The sequence below is a fragment of the Fundulus heteroclitus genome, chromosome 12, assembly GCF_011125445.2.
Source record: "Fundulus heteroclitus isolate FHET01 chromosome 12, MU-UCD_Fhet_4.1, whole genome shotgun sequence".
NCBI classification, from domain to species: Eukaryota; Metazoa; Chordata; class Actinopteri; order Cyprinodontiformes; family Fundulidae; genus Fundulus; species Fundulus heteroclitus.
Window position 1 is genome coordinate 3,936,767 of NC_046372.1, and position 19,338 is coordinate 3,956,104.

Below are 19,338 nucleotides of genomic sequence, written 5' to 3' on the forward strand. Positions count from 1 at the left end.
ATCAAATCAGAGGAATTAATGAAACCAAATTCAAATTTCTACACAACTGTTTTCGTTTTTTCAAATAAAAGTCAAGCAATATTTCTACTGTTTTTCCACAATTGATCAGCATCCACTTACAGAAACCTACAGGGGTTCATTTAAAATATTAATAAAAGTAACACTTTGCTATTAGAAGAATAACCTCTTGCTTATTTTGATTTAAACTATCCACATTTTCTTTTTGCCTCTGGGAGATGTTCTCAGATGAAGCCCTTGATGTCCCCCCCACCCCACCGCCCCTCAGCCTGAGCTGCGTCTGCTGCTTCCACAAACAGAGTGTCTTTAAGACCCAGCGGAGTTGGGAGGGAAACCCCGCGGCTGGAGTTGTTTCTACTCTCCGGATTGTCAGCCAGTTATTTGCGGGGAGGCGCTGTAGCCATTTCGCCACATGAGAGCGTGATGCGCTGAGCGACCAACATCCGAGTAGTTGGTGGAGAAGAGAAATCAGCTTTGAGAAGCTCCGCGCCGGAGCGCACGCACGCACGCACACACCCGCGGCAACTCGCGCGTGATTACGCACGGCGCACAGACACGCACACACTTCCTCCGCGGAAAAAAAAAAGAAGAGAGAGAGAGAGGGAGGGAGAGAAGCAGAGTGAGAGGGCACACGAACTTCCAACTCTCCCATGTGGACAGCAGAGGTTTGGAGATAAGGTGTATTTTTCCCTCCCTCTGCCCCTCTCTTTCTCCCTCTGAGTGTTTTTCTTTTTCTCTTTTCCCCCCTTCTCATCCCGGATATTTGCGTTTCTATGAGAGTCTTTCTCGGCGAGAAGAGAAGTTTGGTTGTTTGCCTGGTCGGCTGAGGAGGAGGAGGAGGAGGAGAAGAAGAGTCTGGTTAAAAGTGGGGGGGAAGATGGTCCACAACGCCGCTTGGAGAAGGAGCTTCCTTTGCGTCCTGGCGCTCTATCTGGGCTTCGCGTCCCCGCCGTGCAAAGCTCGGATTTACACGAACCACTGGGCGGTCAGGATAGCCGGCGGACCCGAGGTGGCCGATCGGATAGCGGAACGATATGGCTACAGGAACATGGGACAGGTAGGTCACAGACTGCGTTTGGCCAGAGTTGGGTTTTGTGCATTGCATGTTTCCTTGCGAGTTTGGAACGAGGCACTGGTGGTCGGAGCCTGAACCAGAAACCCCGTCTCTCTCCTAAAACTCTTTCTAACGGCGGCTCTCCGGACGTCAGAGCAGCGGAGCGGGAGCCGCCGCGAACAAAGATCCGGGGAACAGGAGGGCACAACAGGTGCCTCCTCGCTGGTTCTCCGCTGATTAGTTTGGAGAAGACGCAGTGAAGTGGCGGTGAGTCTCCCTCCCAGCTGTCTCCTGTGTTCGCTCCTCCTGACACCAACCTGGGAGCTGTTTGTCTCCTGATCCTGGACACCTAAAGGTCCAGAGTAGATCGGACTCAGCTTGTGTAAGAGGCCGGTTGTGGTGAGGGATAATAATGATGTTACCATGGATGGAGGATTTGGTTAAAAAAAAACAACCCCCCACCCCACCAGGAACACTTTCTAATAGAAAGTTGGCACATTCAGTTGTAACACAAGGAAGACCAACATAGAACTTTTATTGTTTCACCCCATGTTTTTGTGGTTCTTACCCTTGAAAAGAGTCTATAGGTGCTTCAACACATCTTATTATGGAGAAGTGTTGTGAGTGATCTGCGCGTTTAAACAGTGAAACTAAGGGCTTGTGATTACTGGAGGTCACAGAGCTAATATGTTTTTCTATGGAGTTTAGGCCAAAATTATTCATACCCCTGCCAGTTTCAGGTTCAAGGTGATCTTTTAATGTGACGAACGTGTTTCCTCTGATGGGAAGTGATAACATTTGGGAGTCCTGACTTGAATCTAACTGAGACTCTGTGGAGGGGGCTAAAGATCAGGGCGATGGCAACGAGGCCCGCCAACCTCAAGGGCTTGAAGCTCATCGCCAAAGATAAATCATCAAAATACCAGTGGAAACGTTAAAAAAATGCAGTCGGCAATTATAAGAGGAGTTTCACTGGTGTAATGCCAATAAAGAATTTAAGATTATATATTGACAAAGGGTTTAACTGATCCTGTTTTTATGATAAACTGAACCAAAACAATGTTGTTGTTTTTTTTTTTGTTCTAAATCGATTCTCCTTTTGCACCGTCTTATCTTTTGAGAGCTGCATGTGTGATTTCCTGCAAGACACAAACTTCCTGGTTGAATGAAAAAATAATTTGAAACCTACGAGAGGTACGAATAATATTGAGCCTCACTTTTGCATAACGTGGTAGAAAACGACCTCCGGCCGAACGTCTTAAAGACGCAGAAAAAAGGCTAAGTTTGAGCAACTAACGGGAAGCAAGCGCCGTCGGTGAAAGGAGGTTCATCTGTTTTCTTCTACATGTGTTTTGACAAAGTGGCCGACAAAAGAAGCCCCCAAATGTGGAGGCCCCCCCCCCAACACACACACACACACACACACACACACACACACCACTCCAGCACCGCCATCATACATGGGCAGCTCATGCCTGCACTTGCCAGCGTTGGGTGTGCAGACAGCGCAGAACATGGGGAGGGGGGCATTCTGACAGGTTGTTGTGGGGTAGCCTAGTCAACAGCTATTGAAACCCCCCACCACCACCCCCTAACCCCCACCTCACCCGGCCTGCCCACCCACCGTACTCCCGGAGAGAGCAGGCCTTAATGGCCTCGTTTATCCCCCCTCATTGACAGCAACTAATGTGTTGAATCTCTTCACCCCACCCCCTGCACCTCCCTCTCTCAGACACACACACACACACACACACGTTCCCAATTTTTCCATTACCCCCCCCCCCCCCCCCCCCCCCCCCCCTCCCCGCACATAGGAATTCCCCAGCAGAGTGGGTTGGTGCACCCAACCCCCGCCGTTCGCCCTGATTTCCATCTCAATATGGAGCACTCATTGGACTTTGACACCTCATGGACAAGAGTTTCACTTCACTTCCTTATTTTGGGGTCAGCTGAAAGCCGCTCCCATGGCATTGATAGCAGCGCGCCGTGGTTGCTTAACATGAACTCTGGCATCTCCGTCCGTAGCCCGCCCTCACCCAGCTCATCATTGTGTCCGTTTTATGCTTCTGTGAAATAAATTTGGAAAAATATGTTCCCGGATCAATTTTCTATCTTTTCAATTTTTACGTGCAAGTGTTGCAGTAGTCTAAAGTTGCCCGGAGTGCTCGAGTTGGCCGCGAGTGATAAATGACAAAACAATGATATGAATGCTAAATTAGGAGAGGGGTTTAATTGTGCATGGGATCAAGTGCTTAAAGGAAGACAAAGGGGGATGGGAAGGGTGGGGGGGGTGCTGCATAGGGACAATATGGTCTTCTTTACTGTGTTGGGAAGAGGAAATCAGACAAAGATAAGCACACACTGAGAGATGGCAAAACGAGGGACTGAAAGCGAGGACTATAGATGGACGAAAAGAGTTGGCATGGAGGACGAGAGCACCTCGTTGGGGAATTCTGGGTAATCCTCTTAGCCGTGGAGCCCCCTTCCCAGACTAAGACACTGGCCCAAATTGAGTCTAAATCAGCTGATGAGGCCCCAGACGTGGATATCGGTCCAAATTGGTGGTTTAGAAGAGAAGAGAAGGGGAGAGGATGTGGAACGCATTGAGTGGGATGGTTGTGACCTGGAGCCAGACATGGACTGGAGACGCTTGGATCGATAACAACGCAAGATGCAGTTCGGATTGATGCTTCATGGTTATTTTTTTCCCCTCCTTTTTGAGTTAATACGGCTTGTAGAATGTTATGGAGAGTTTGCATGGAGAAGCTCTGTAGAAGAAGATTATATGTTTAGTTTATATGGTTATTGGTTTAAGGGAGGAGAGATTGTAGGAGCTCAGATGGGTGACAAAGCTTCAAAAACCCATCTCTGGAAGACAGTTTAAAAAAAAGAAGAAGGAAAAATTCCATTAAAAAAACTAATCTAGATGTTTCTCTATAGGCAACTTCCTTAGCTAGCAGAGGAAAGGGTTATTTAGGCATGAAAGGGTTTCCAGCAAACATTTTAGATAAAATGTTATTATGTCTTTGTGTTGTGAACTGTTGTTTTGGTTTCTGTACATCTCTGATGTTTTGTTTTGCAAAGCAGTATGCTCTGTTGAATCAGTGTTGCGCCAATGCCATTTTTGGCCCCGATACCTGGGTGTGCAGTATTGGCCGATACCGATACCATCTGTTTGAAATTGATGTGTGTGTGTATATATGAAGAACTGCATACTACTTAGGGTAGTAGAACTTTTTATTGCCTACCTGGAATGGATGACAATAGTTGAATAAACTTTTGGCTCTCAAAGGCCAAAATAGTGCAACATTCGTGAAATTATAACATGTATAATAGTAGTGCAACAGTAAGACAGTAAACTTACATTAATAATTTAATAATCTCATTTAAACCCTGAGTTTTGGCTCTCAAATGCCAAAATAGTGCAACTTTCATGAACTTTTGTAACATGTATAATACTAGTCGGGAGAGAGAAGGCTGCGTTCAAGTGACATACAAACATCAAAATGGTATCGGTGCCCTATTTGTTGGTACTCGCCGATACTGATACCACCATTTTAGTGCTGGATCGGGGCCCTGTCCCATACTGGTATCGGTACCGGTGCAACACTAGTTGAATTTGCTCCATTGCAGGGTTGCAGGGGCGTCTGTAAACACACTCTGCTACCTTATATTTGTTTCCATTCATAGCCAAGTTCTGCTTTTGCCTCTGGTCATTTCGCCCATTCGCCATTTCGTGACATTGTAATTTTGATCGTCTTGTGACCAAATTTTTTGACACGAGAGTTAGCCGGTACATCAAGTTGAAGCATCAGGTAATGTTCTATAATGATCTAATCATAGTCTATTGCCGCACTTAGCTGAATTGTTTCCAATTTGGCTACATTGGAGGGTGTCCAGTATACACGGCCTGTTCAAGCTCATGCGTCGCATCTTAAGTCCGGACTTTGACTAGGCCTCTTAAAAAACGTTATTTTCCTTTTTTTTTCTTTTTCCACTTACTGATATGCGTCAGATCAGGATTTTCTGGAAGAGATCAAAATTTCAGGTTTTATTGATTAAGGCAAATTTCTGGTTCCAAACACTACGTACCACTACCACCTTTACGTTTGAATGTCAGTTTGATGATCTTTATCTGAAATGCTGTCAGTTTTGCGGCAGATTTAACGGGACTCGCGCCATGCTAAAAGTTTTGGGGATAATGAAGATTTCTTTGGTAAATGTGTAACAGCCATCTGTGTTCTTTTTAGCTAGCTCAGCAGTGGTTTTAAACTTTGATTTCTTGCCTGAACACTTTCCTCTCTGAGGGAACTGAGACCCATGGGGCTTTAGATGCCGTTTCAAGTTTTGTCCCGGATGAGTTCTTGGACTAATTTTGGTAGAGCAAATGCTCATTGGAAAGTCGGGCTCTGCTCCAGGTTTTCTGTATTTGTGGATAACTACTCTCGTGGCGGTTCGACTTTCCAGGCTGATTCCAGGCTCATTTTGCTTCTCCTTTGTTGTTGAATTTCTTGAGCTTGAGGCTTTTTGAGATCTGTCTGTTTGCCTACTTCATGTTGTCAGACAGATTCCATGTTTGGGGTTTCTTGATTCTATAGATCGGACAGAATTTAGGCCTCGTTGTGTGCTGGTGAAATTGAGCAAAAATAATGTGGTTGATCACATTTAGAATTTGATGCTCCAAGACGCTGCATTGAGTGGTTCAAGACTTCAACTTGACACATTTACTCTGTTTTAGTCTTCGCTCAGTGTTTGGCGACATGGGAACATAATTTCGTTAGCCATCTAGTCTGTAAGGTGATTGGAACCACAATCAATCAACACTGGGTGGGACATGCAATCGTTGGGAAACAGGAATGAATGAATTAGCAATGCAAGGATGTGAAATGGGGGTTCTGAATTGCCAAACACAGCTGGAGTTGGCACGATCTTTCAGAGTAGATTTGTTTGTGATGTCTCAGCTTCTTGTGTTGTGATTGTCCCTTTGATTGATTTTTAAAAAGAAAAGACTAATTTGATTAAAACCCAAATCTCTATTTTGGCAGCCTGAGCCTTTACACCATTGTTTATTTGGGCAACGTGTGTGTGTTTTTGTTGAGTTCCCAAGAGGGCTCTGCAGATAAGATGAAAATTTAATTAATCTGGGGGAAAACGTCAGCGTTACAAAGCGCTGAGTATCCACAATGAACGTGTGTTTTCCCACTCTCGTTCGGTCTTCACATTATTCTGCTGTTTTTATTGAGAACTTGAGGCTGATTGTAGCGATTGTTGTGTGTGGATAACATCTGTTGCCTGCAGGAGTACCTGCATGGATGCCTGTGATCACAGGTTGTCATAACTACGGTGACAACTCCTGCCTTTTAGTGATAAAAGGAGAGGCGATAAGGACATGTCGGAGCTTTGCTAAGGGGTGTAGAGGTGGAGCTGTTTGGAGTTACTCGTTTCCCATCTTCTCGCAGTGTCAGCTGGAAAAATGCGGGCGTATGTTGGGCTTGAAAGCTGATCTAATGGGCTCTGTGGTGGTGGATCTCTGCCGTGGAGCACTGATGCACCACAGGACCCCTGGCAGCCATGACAGTTTGGTCATCTGAGGGATTGAATGGTCCTAATCAATTATTAAAACTACTCACCTTACAGCAGCTCACCGACTGTCTGCCAATGTCTTTCCAGTGTATCATTTTTCCTCATTAAAAGCCCTTGTTTCAATTAGTCTTTTTTTTTGCCTTTTCGCTGACCTTTTTGTTTCTTTTTGTCTTTAAACCTTTACCAAACATAACAAAATAGAAACCTGAGTGCTCACTTCCAGAGAGTATTTTTCATAACCACTTATACACTGCTGGCACTTTGTGCTGAAACTGTGGAAAACTTTATCCGCTCTTGATGTTTAAACACCTACTCCAGTACAGATTACCATCATTAAGGCATCTGATCCAGACTTTCCTTCATTCTGTAGCATAACAGCAGCAAACTCACAGCCAGGAAGTGGAGGAAAAATAACTTTTATTAGTCAGTCTTGGACAAAAATGGAGAATTCCTGCTCTGGAGGGCAGATGTTCTCCTGCTGGAACACATCTGAATCAAATGAACGGATCATTCGCAGTCTCCTGCACAACTCGGGAAAACACTAAGGAGATGATTCAATTACTTGATGCAAGTTTGCAGGGGGACATCTCAAATCTAGACGACGGTGGCCCCTGATGGAAGGAAATGATTGATCTAGAATACCGTGATGAGACAGAAAACCAAATTCATAGAGTATCTCGGCCATAATATCGCTTTTGTGGTTAACACTGTTTGTGAAGGCCTCACAGTCCAGACCAGCTTATTAGATTGGTACACCAGTAGCACTTCAAACAAAAGTAGCATATAAAGCAAAGTTTATTAGTACTACTTAAAATCAAAAGAACAGTGAGGTTTCGCAATTAACTCAGAAATGACATTTATGGTTTTAGCAAAAATAGCAGCTATAAGCCATCCATCTTCTTCTTATCCGGGGTCGGGTTGCGGAGGAGCCACCTCAACTGGCTCCTCTCGATGTGGAGGAGCAGCGGCTCTACTCTTGAGTCCTCCCCGGATGACTGAGCTCCTCACCCTATCTCTAAGGGAGAGCCCAGACATTAATTTCGACTGCTTGTTTCCGCGATCTCGTTCTTTCGGTCACAACTCAAATCTCATGACCATAGATGAGGGTAGGAACGAAGATCGACCGGTAAATTGAGAGCTTCGCCTTTTGACTCTCTGTTCAGCGCAGCAGATCAGTACAGTGCCCGCTTCACTGCAGACGCAGCACCAGTCCACCTGTTGATCTCCCCTTCCATCTCTCCCTCATTCATGAACAAGACCCAGAGATACTTAAACTCTTCCACTTGGGGCAGGACATCCTCCCCGATCCGGAGAAGGCACTCTACCCTTTTCCGGCTCAGCTATAAGCCGATCCACTTCAAATCTTGTGATCTATCATATAAACAACTGAAAGACAAAGGCTCTGATGGGAGAATATGAATCATGTAAAACGATAAACTGTTTTCTGATCTGACCGTTTTTGAGCAAAGCAACAAAGCTAACCGTCCCAGAGCAGGTCCTTTAGTATTCAATTTTTGACATTCACACGGCCTCATCAGTGCACAATAGATCATATTATGCCTTGTATTTGTTGTCATGGTCCCTTTTTTTTTAAATTAGGAAAATTAAAAGTGGAACCAATTCAGGAGTTTTAAACGTCCTAACAACACTTTAGTTGTTGGATAGAAAGTGGTTCTCTACTGCTGTGGCCCAGCTCTGAGTGTGTTTGTGCCAAGATAGCCACCAATCTATCAGTGCCAGAGTGTGCTGGGGTGAAACCCATGCTAAGCAATCATGGATACCAGTGTAGCAGCAGCTTAGCACCTGAGCTGTTTTGAGGGAAAGAAATCTGCTTTTGACCTCCAAAAAAAGCAGAGACAGAGACCTGGGATTTCAAACTGTGATAAAATTATACAGAAGCTGCTAATTAGACAATTGAAGAAAGGCACAATAATGCCACAAACCACACCTAAAACTGTCAGTATTTTAGAGATTTGGGAAAACCATTTAAATTACGTTCCTATTAGAGCTGCACAACATATCGAATCACAATCATCATCACAGTAGCAATGTGTGCAGCATCTCCATCTCATAGGACGTGATGTTTGGTTTATGCGTCGCACGTCATAGTGTTCGTGTTATTCCCCAATATTATTGCATATTTTTCCTAATATCGTGTATAACTATTGTGGACAGTTTGTAATGTTAAAAATTATTTTACTTACTATTTAGTCGATGTCATGATTTTAAGATTAGCTTACGTAAAGAAAATAATAGAAAACCAAAACCATAACCTAATACGGCACTTAGGTAGGGTGACTACATGGACATATCCACTTGTTATGTTCTGCCTGGGGCTCATAGATTAATGAAAATGTTAATGAAATGTGGTTTTCATAATTTTCATTGGAAGCAGGTACTTTAATTGTCTGACCCCAGTTACCCTTTTAACTTCAGCCTCGATGTATCCATTATTTTTGGTCGCTCTAGGAGTAACACTTTTCATCAATCCACCCAGCTTTCAGACTGTTTTTATGAGTATTTATGACCTGGATAATATTGTGGTTTGCCGTATTGATGCTGCACACCGGGCTCTGAATCCTCATGTTACTGTTTTAGCTGCTTCATGGACTGTAAATCAGACTCTTGGAGGCAATGCCGGCAGTCTAATAGTCATCTGCTGAGCTTGGAACCAGTTAAGCAGACAAACTGGAGCATCCTGAACGATACCAGCATCCAGCTGCTAAACGTTCACTTAGATTAGCCGCTAGGCAGCTAACAGCAGCTGCAGCAGAGCGCTGCTCCTGTACTGAAAATAAAACCCTCTTAAAAAAAGCTTTTCTTGTGCAGTAGTAAAGTCCAGAGTTCAGCAACATCCAACACTTGGTTCTCTTTGGTAGTTTAATTATCCCTGCCTTACTTTTATTGCCCTCTGTTCATGTGTGCTGCAACGTGTCATGAAATGATGTTTGGTGTCTGCTGACAAAACTCTTAACACTAAACGTTTTTAAGGTCCCTCCACTAAATATAGTTTTATTGGTAATTATACTAATTCTATACAAAAGACTGGAAATAGTATCCATTTCATTCCAGCTACACAATTTTTTTTATTTTTTGTTTTGTAGTTGAAGGAAAAGGGAAAAATAAAAAAACATGTGTCTGAGCAGGAACGTACGCCGGTGCGTTGAATGTTCCTCACAGACGATCTTATAGCGCCTCTCTGCTTTGCCAACATTTTGTAATCCTTCAAAGAGCTAATATCGTCACACCGCATGCTCGCTCCTAGTCAATCATAATTGATATCATCATTGCAGTAACATGTTTTTCTGATATCATGTAGCTTTAGTCACAGTTATATCAAAACTCTTACATCTGTACATTAATGTCTGCATGTGTGTTTTGCAGATTGGGGACCTCAAAGACCACTATCACTTCTTCCACAGTCGGACTATCAAGAGATCAACTTTATCCAGCCGTGGTCGCCATAGTTTCATCTCCATGGAGCCCAAGGTGAGCCTGTTACGCTGCTTTAAACCTAGCGTGTAGACTCATGGTCCTGTGTATTGTTTGGGGGCCATGCATGGGTTGACTGGCTCAGTTGACCTGAATGGGACTCAGTGGATTTCTCCTGGCTCTGTTGTGTGGTCAAACTGCTGTCCGGGGTTTGGATTAGGACATTTCAAGAACCTCCATGTGTTAATTGTAGTCACCCTGGTGGTCCTTGACATATTTATCAAATCGTCAAGTAGAGGAGGATTGTTCCCTCGAAATGGGATTTTGTCTGACTGGAAGGCTTCTTTTATTTGCAGAAAACATTTTTGATCAAATAAAGAACAGGACAGAAAAAAGGGACCATTTATAACACTAAATATATAGACATAGTTAATGCTGTATTTATTTATTTTTGGCACTAGTGGCCTTTATTTAACAATAAGACTGGAAACGGGGTTGAGAGAGAGGTGGAAGACATGGGGCAACGGTCCACGGGCCGGGACTCGAACCTGGGACCACCTTGTTGAGGACTGAGGCTTCTGAAAATGTGTTAAGGGCTGTAGCCCTGAACCACCACAGATCCCAATACAAATTTAAAGAATTTTACATAATTAAAAAGGTTTTAGTTTACATTTTAGTAAAAACTTAATATTACATATTTTAATAATTTGCACCCTTCTCTTTAGTATTTGTAAAATCTTTGAAAATGCAGCAATTAAACATCTCTTTGGGTTTCTGACCGGCTTTTTGAATGTTGCCGTGTTGATTATGCCTGTTTCCTGACCTCTATTGGCCCAAAAGCAACCAGTAATTTAGACTTTTTAAATCAAATGCTGTGTTATGGCACAGTACAGAGTTCATTGTCTGCACCTTGATCACAGCTGTGCGTCAAACCTACTTTATCACACCAACTGTTGAGGCTTTGGCTGCAGCTCGACCCAGAAATGCAGTCACAACATTCAGCAAAGTTCTCCCTGAACTTCATCCGGCTGAAACCTTAAACCTTGCCTGCATCAAAGACGCAGCCTTTCTGCAAGTGCACCTAAGTCTTTGTCCTGAGGTTATTTAGGCATGAACTCTGCAGCGTTCAAGGATTCACTCCATCTGTAAAAGCTACCGAGGGAAACATGCTTGCGTGGAAATTTTCACCAAGGCTGTATATTAAAATCAAGTTTACTCCCATCATGCAATATTAATTTAATATTTCACATAAGTCAGTATTATAGCTGTGTCAAACCTGTGTTAAGACACCCAATTATAACGGAGCTACTTGTTAACTGGAGGAAATGAATATTTTAACAAGATAAGTAATGAGACATTTTAACAAAATGTTTGTGAAAACAAAGAATCCAGTTTTTGAATTTTTACACAATTAAAGTTTCAGGAAACACAAACACGCTTTAAAGATCTGTATTTGGTGTAGAAGAAAATCCAGTCCGGGTTTGACCAGTTTTTGGTATTTCAGATTTTGTTCTAGAAAAGATCAAACCTGTCCAGATCTGTTTAAAATAAACAGTGTAAAAGCTCTTCAGCTCTGCACCGGCGGCTGCGGATCAGACGATCTCTCCGACAGGATTATCTGGCTCCATGACTGACTGACTGTAGTGTAAAGCGCTTTGGGGTCATCAGACTAGTTGGAGTGCTATACAAGTACAAGCCATTTACACGTTTAATGGTGGTGGTTGGTAAATGCATGCTAATTTACCCGATTAAATCATACCGACTGCTAGTGGATGTCTTTGTGCAGTTTTAGTATAATTTAATCTCGATCTATAACTTGAGCTGATATTACTCAATCACAGCCATGAAAAGAAAGAAAAAGTCCTTTTTATCGGTACAGTTTTCTAAATTCCTTGTTGCAAACATAAGGGGATTATACAACTCGCATAACTGCCGATAAACACTAAATTGTCTGATAGAGAATTCAATCTATAAGTTTCTATATGTACTTTTTTTTTTTTTTTTTTTTTTTTTACACCATGTGTCTTTCTTGGTGGGTGTGTTTTATATGTATAGAAGTTTTACTAAACATATTTTTGGTTTGGAGCTTCACACAAAGCCCAAACGTCACACAGCAAGTTTTAGCGTTTTAAGGTTGCTAAATCCTGGGGTTAGTCATCTTGGACATTATATTGCAAATTTTTTGTCACTAAAGTATCAGTTTGTACAATATTGTTATTGCAAAGGTTTGGGATACCTTGTTTGTTTTCTGTTATTTTTCAAGTGTCATGATTTCACACATTGCATGCCAGTTGTATATTTCACTGCACGGTGTATTGAATTGCAGTTGTTGTCGCGGTATCAATATGTGAAATGTCGCGATCCCCAAGGACTGCTTGGATACAATATTTGGTGGGTTGGGATTTTTCAACGGCACAATATTAAATTCCTGCTTTTTACTATTATTCCTCTGACTTTCGCTGACTGTCATGTTCAAGAAAGATAAAATATGTTAGCAACCAAGATCGGAAAGTTCATGGAGACTATAGGAGAGATTGTGACAATGGAAAAGAAAGAGGGCTGTGGAGGAAATGTGGGTTAATCATAACCAGTATCGTAGTAATAATATTCAATAAAAACAATAATATCTTTTCTGATTTTGTGCAGCCCTATATTCCACCTGTTGGATGGGATCTTCAGTTCGTTTAATTTAACCTTTATTTTCCTCAAAAGGCAATTTTATATAGACTCAGCAATTACATGAAGAAAAAAAAAACATACAGCAAAAACAACAATATTTCAGCACAGCAGTGGGGGAGTGGAGTCCTCACATGCTGGAAATCATCAGTCTGACAGCAGTAAAGCATTTCTTCAGCCTATCGGTTTTGCAGCTTGGCATTCTCCGTCCCGATGGGAAAACTAAGAACTCAGCACAAATTGGGTGGCAGGGATTTTGATATAATAATCTTATCTTTCTTTAATGATCCAGTGTTCTAGAGATCAACAAGATTGTTGACAGAGATGTCAGAGATTTTACTGCATTCCTTAACAGTGTCCTGACAAACGGTACTTATTCCTGACAGAAAGTGACTCGAGACAGCAGAGAAAAGGTAAGAATAGACTCAATAAAACAAGAACACTTTCATAAAAACAGGACTGGCATTAAAGTGAGACGTTTCTGATAAAAGCGCATATGCTGGTGTGCTTTTTTTGTGTGCCAATGACTCTACCTGAAGTCCGAAGCTCATTTTATCATCAGTAAATACTCTTAGACGTGACATAATGTGGTTGTTGATCCCCATCGATGTGAACAAGGAGGGGCTTGGATTGAAGTTGATACAGATTTCCATCGTCTTAGCTACATTTATGTCTAAAAGGGAAGTTTTGCATCATTTTAAAAAGTCGTTAACTACCAAACCATGTTCTGTGTTTTCCCTATTTAAAAGCGACAAAACAACAGAATCATCTGCAAACAATGTGACACCCAGTGTAATGGCTCTGATAGGCGTTTGTATATAAGACAAATAAAAGAGGGGAGAGGACACAACCCTGGGGACACCCAGTAGATGAGGGGGAAAAAAGTGGGCCTGGGTCTTATTCCTGTAGCCTACATAGCCACACCTGACACAGGTAATGGTGTTAGTGATGCTAAAGATCATAGTGTGTTGAAAACCTCATAATGATAAATGAAGGAGAGAAAAAGCTTGATGAAAAGTTGATAAAAAATTCATTAATGTGGTACAAAACTTCCCCTGACCATAACAAGAACAAAACAAACAGAACGAAGGGAAAAACATTTTGGTAGCCAACAGACCTTGTTTTTTTTTTTAGGCATGTCATGTTGTTGAACCCATGACTGAGTGGCTGCAGCCCTACATGATAACACCGTCACCCCCAGTCCTGCGTAGTAGGCAGTAACCATTGCTCTACAGACCCCTTTTCTCCTTCTGAACCGAGCTCAATCTGGATAAAACAGTATTTTCTAATAGCTTAATTCACTGGTGAGCATATTCCGCTGTTGTTTTTAAAATCATATTTGACCAAGCGTTTAAATCATTTTCATTCAATATGTTTTATCTTCCACATAGCTGATGGTCTGCCATCTTCATTCCATACTCTCATATTTCACTGGACTCTACTTAAACCAATAAGTGCATTCAGCAATATTATCATTCATCTTGTTTTTGATTAGTTGGTGTTAAATTCCTTGTAGCAGGCTAAAAGTCCGTTTAAATGTTTATTTAGTTGCAGTGACTTGTCTCAGGTCAGGGGTCAGCAACCTTTACACTCAAATGATCGTTTTTTGTTGTTTTTTTTGCTCCTGGGAAAACAAATCTAGTTTTCTAAATACCTACCGTATGTCAAATGTGTCCTATGGTTAGATCATAATAAATCATAATTTCATGTTTTTTTAGGTTGAAAACAAAGACAAATGCCACTTTTTTTCCCCGTATGAATTGACCAAAAAATGAAGAAAGAAGTTTGTGGCCTAATTAACAAAAATCATGTCTGAACAATAGTCATTTGTTGCACCATTACTGTCCTTTCTCCAGGGGCTGTAGGTTGCAGAGCCCTGGCTTAGGCGTCGTATACAAGGGCATAAAACTGAAACTTCAGCACAGCACCAAATGTTTTAAATAGAGCTGCATCTTTGTTAGAAGCTATGCATGAAATTCAATGTAAATATATTTTCCATTAAAGTATAAAGTTACCATGTAGGCCCAGAATGCCAAAATGTGTTTAAGCCATGTAGGGGTCAATCGTTGTTTAAACTATAGTCATGTCCTGTCTGTGGTTTTCTGATGACTTTAATTTGGACGTCTCACATCAACTGTGTTTAGAAATAAATGTCGGCAACTTTTTCAGACTACACTGGAACTGCAGTTAAATCCATCTTGGATTAAAGAAATGTCAACAGGTGTTTAAAATGTGTACATCTTGGCATTTTAAAGTTATGAAGTAAATGGCTTCAAATACATTTCAAGGCGGGGATGGGTTTGATTGCTGAGGTGAAACATTTCGGTGCTCGTCATTTTCTCCTTTCATCATTTTTCAGTTTTTGCATTTTTGGCCTTTTTTTTTCTCACTCAATTATTATCTTATTTTTTTTAAGCTGTTATGAAACACTGCCATCTGACACAAATTAACAAGGATAAATGTGGCTAAGTGTGACGCGGTTGCAGTAAAGTACAGTTCAGGCTGTTACTATACTCTGTAGGTCTCATCCTACCTTAACTGTGAACATTTGCAATCTATTTGCAGAAAATTTCCACACTTTCCTCCAACAGCAGAATGAATTCAGCCTCATTCAAATCTCCTCTAAGAAGGAAGAAGGTAGAAATCACACTGTCCATTTGGTTTATATTTATTTATACTCCCTCATCCTCTTTACAATTCCCACTCATCTTCATGTAGGGGTGGACAATAATTCAATATCAATATATAACGAAGTATAACATTATTCAATAATGGTGATGTGACATTTCCGATACTTCAGTATACATTACACTCTATGATTAAAGCATTGTCACTGACCAATGTTCAAGGTTTTATGTTTTTTCTTTTTTAAGCAAATATTTCTAAAATGTTGGAGAAGTTTTATAAACATGGCAAAATAATTGTCAGAACTTTGTACAGGCAACTGTTGTTGGCATTCTTGACAATCTTTCTGAGGCTTTTATTTTGTTTATGTTATTTCATAATTATATTGTGTTGACAGAAATTAAGAAATATATCATGACAAAAGTCTTGGACATATCATCCAGGCCTATCTTCATCAGACAGTGATTTCCACCCTCTTCCTTCTTAAGAGTCTAGAAATTGTTTTAGAAATTACAAGCAAAGAAGTCGGGGTAAAAACAGAGGGATGTCAGACTAACGTCTACAGAGTAGGTAGTCTGACCTTTATCTTATTACAACCAACGGCAATAAATCATATCAATAGAACGATGTGTTTATGTTTGTAAGGATCGCGACACAAAACTATAATGAATAGTGTGACCTTTGGGCATTTTAAATCCCAAAAACACAATCCAAAAAAACTCCTGCTAGTTTTCAAGTTTCCATTACTTGGTTTGGTAAATGTTATTTGCTTATTGTTAGAAATACTTCATTAGTGTGTTCGTGTTTTTTTTATTATTTTTTTTCATTCAACCTGAAAAATTATGTTTTCAAAGTTTTTGTGGAGCAAAATGGCAAATCTCTTTCCTTAATAATATCAAATTATAGCACTGTTAATGGTTCAGCCTTAGCTACTTTTTTTTACTCATTGCATGAATCCAAGTAATATGTTGTGGAGATGTAACAAGCCAAAAATGAGTTTGTTGCCTGAAGGCAATTGGGTTCCTTAGACGGTTTAGTACATCCGTACAAAATGTCTCTTTTAGGGTGTAAAATGGAAATTGATCGGACTAAATGGCAAATTATGGGCACCAGAAAGGGGTACATTTGGCAAAATGGGGCGACTTGAGGGGAGACGTGCTAATCTTTTACCTTCAATTTATTTTGCCTTCATCTTTCACACTGGAGCACAATTATGTTTGCCTTTTTTTTTTTTATAAAGTGGGTCACATTTTCATACAAGCTGAGACTTGACTTGGAAAACCAGAGACCTGAATGCATGCTGAGCAGTAAGGAATGGTAATGATGCATGGCGGCGTTTATGAAAAGGATGAAATAGTGAGAAGTAAACCACAGCAGTGAGTCAAAAGAGAAGAGTCACCACCTGTCACCTTCTTTTGTATTCACCTTGTCGTCTTATTGCTGGTTTTATGTTAACCTGTGGTTGTTTTTGTTAATCCAGTAATCCTTTTACTCGTCTATTGTCCTTTTTACCTATACTCGTTTCCCTTTTATCTCCTTTTGATTCTCTTCTCTGCCTCCAGTGTCCATGTCTCCCATCCTGTTTCTTCTGTCTTCTTGCCCTCTTGGGCCTGACACCGTGTCCTGGTGGAGGCGCGTCTGCTGCCAGCTGGCTGAGATATAGATTTTAACAGACCGGATCAGGAAGAGGAGGCCAAATGAGAGAGAACAGAAAAATGAGGCATCGCAATGGAAGTAGGGTTGAGGGGAAACTGGGCGGAGATGGACCAGAGAAGCTAAACGAAGAGCGTACAGTAATTGAGCTGTCAGCTGCTATCCTTTCAGAGCAATCTGCGGACCAGTCTGTGTCTGGGGGCTCTAACTGATGGCCAGTTTGCTCCAGCTGAGTCTGGCACGCCGCTAATGATGTTTTTGCAATCAGGTTTTTGTGATGACAGCCGTGCTCTCGTGTTTTGTGTGTACGAGTGAGTCAGACGGGTGTAGCAGAGCCATGAAAAGACGCACCCTGCCATCCCCAGTACTTACTGGCACGCATGTTACCATGGCGACGCAGTACAGATTACCAGTTTGTGTCACCTGACAAACCGCGGCGTCGCTCGCCTGTCGGGTCATTTTCCAGCGTAGAAATGGGTCACGCTGCTGTATGGAAGAGTCCCAAGTCTGTTTTTATAAGAGGGCCGTGTATGGCATAAATAAAGCTCTTTGGGTTGTGGTCGTTTTAAAAAACTCCTCGGATACTTTTTGGTGATTTTAATTGGAAGAAACCTTGAAACCGGTTAATTTGGTTAACTGCTTAGTTACATTATTGTAGAGTTTTTAACTTTATATTGATGATTTTCAAAAATAGAAATATGGTAAATTCCAAACTAAATCAAAAAAGTTTTAACAATTGTGCTCAGAATACGCTTTGTTCCTCTGTTTAGACTTTATTAAATCTACGTTCCATCTCTGGAGGCTTTGGGCCCAGCAAGACGTTGATGACACTGGTGAACCTTTTTTAAATTTTTTTAAATTATAATTAAAGGAAATGCTTTGAATAAAACAAGGAAAAACAAGGGATTGGCACCGACTCGTTGGAAAATCCCCTCGGGAAGGACAAGTGGAAATTTTATGGCATCTTGGATTCAAAGGTAAACCTGTCAGCATATGTTGCTCAGAGATCAAAGTCTTTTAGGCTTGATAAGAATATCCAGAGAAAACAATCGTGCCACTAACTCTGTAGAGATAAAGTTGGAATTATTAGTTAACTTAAGCGCATTGTCTTTGGACTTTGGGAGATGTGTAAAAATCCATATACTTGGTGGCGTTAACTGTCTCACAGCTGTGCCTACTGCTGTAATTTCCCAGAGTAAATTGACATCTGTTCTCCATGCTGGGTTCAATTTTTGAGTTTGAGTAATTATGCTTTGGGGTTAAGGTCACAGGATGACTTCAGACCAATGACGGGCCATTCACTGTAAAATCTTGTCCAGGAAGCTTTTTTTTACTCCCAAAGTTAGGGTGGAATCCCCCGGGTGTCACGAGACCTATCGGGGGGAACACGAGATGATTTGATGCAAAGTATAAATTTACAAGATGCTCCACATTCCTCGTTTTGAAGCAGGGGAAAGGCTGCACCTTATTGTAAAGAGTTCTTAGAAAAATACTACTTTATTCTTGTAATATTACGACTTTATTCTCAGAGTTTCCCCCCAAAGAAGGAATAAAATCCCAGATTCAGAAAGGGGGTGGCCAGTCTCCGGCCACTGTCATTTTGGGGGTGGCAGGTTGAAACGTTTGGGAACCTCTTACTTAAAGACCTCTGCAACAGATCAGGGGCTAAGGAGGAAGCGCATTCAGGGAAAGAGGTGTCATTGGTCTCTACAACTCAGTCCTGCAGAAAATCTGCGGAGAGAGCTGAAGATTTGATTTTCCAAGAAACCTAAAGAATTTAGAGTGTTTCTGCGAAGAGTAGCGGGTCAAGATCCCTCCTGCGATCTGTGCAAACTTAACAACCAACTACAAAAAAAAAAAAAAACATCTGTGTACTTTGCTCACCAATAAAGGGTTCTCAAAGTAGGACCAAGTCATGGTTTTCTCGGGCACTGATGAGCAAATCCCTTTTAAAATTTTTACTTAAACAGTTTTTGTTTGCTTTTTGTGTATATTTTCTCTCTGAACCCTAAAATTGTCCGTTTAGATTCAGCTGCCCCGTCTAATCTGAGAAACCCGGGTGCTGCGTTTGATCAGCCCGTGTCTAAAAGCGATCGAACAAGACGGCTCTAACCAAACAGTTTCTTTCACTTGTGAACTATTTCCAAATTAAAAATCCTAGTTTCAAAACGTGGATCACAGAAGATCCTACTTTTATTTCTTCTTATTTGCATTATTGCAATGGTTCGTTTTTCTCCCGCATTAACAAAAAGGATCTTGATCGTCTCCAAATAGTTTACCCCTCTGCAACATAACTT

At 41.4% G+C, this 19,338-nt stretch overlaps 1 protein-coding gene across 5 annotated transcripts in view; it reads left to right on the forward strand.

Moving 5' to 3' along the window:
- The first annotated feature begins 375 nt into the window (after window positions 1-375).
- The window catches only part of pcsk5b (proprotein convertase subtilisin/kexin type 5b), a 115,139-nt gene continuing 96,176 nt past the window's right edge, over window positions 376-19,338 (forward strand). For 3 of the 5 annotated variants that reach the window (XM_036143763.1, XM_036143765.1, XM_036143764.1), the window contains exons 1-2: window positions 381-1,075; window positions 10,040-10,144. In XM_036143763.1, the coding sequence (XP_035999656.1) occupies window positions 896-1,075; window positions 10,040-10,144 (285 nt within the window). In that variant the 5' untranslated portion in view covers window positions 381-895. Of the gene's footprint in view, window positions 1,076-10,039; window positions 10,145-19,338 lie in introns of all 5 variants that reach the window. The other 2 variants (XM_036143761.1, XM_036143762.1) reach the window with 2 other exon arrangements.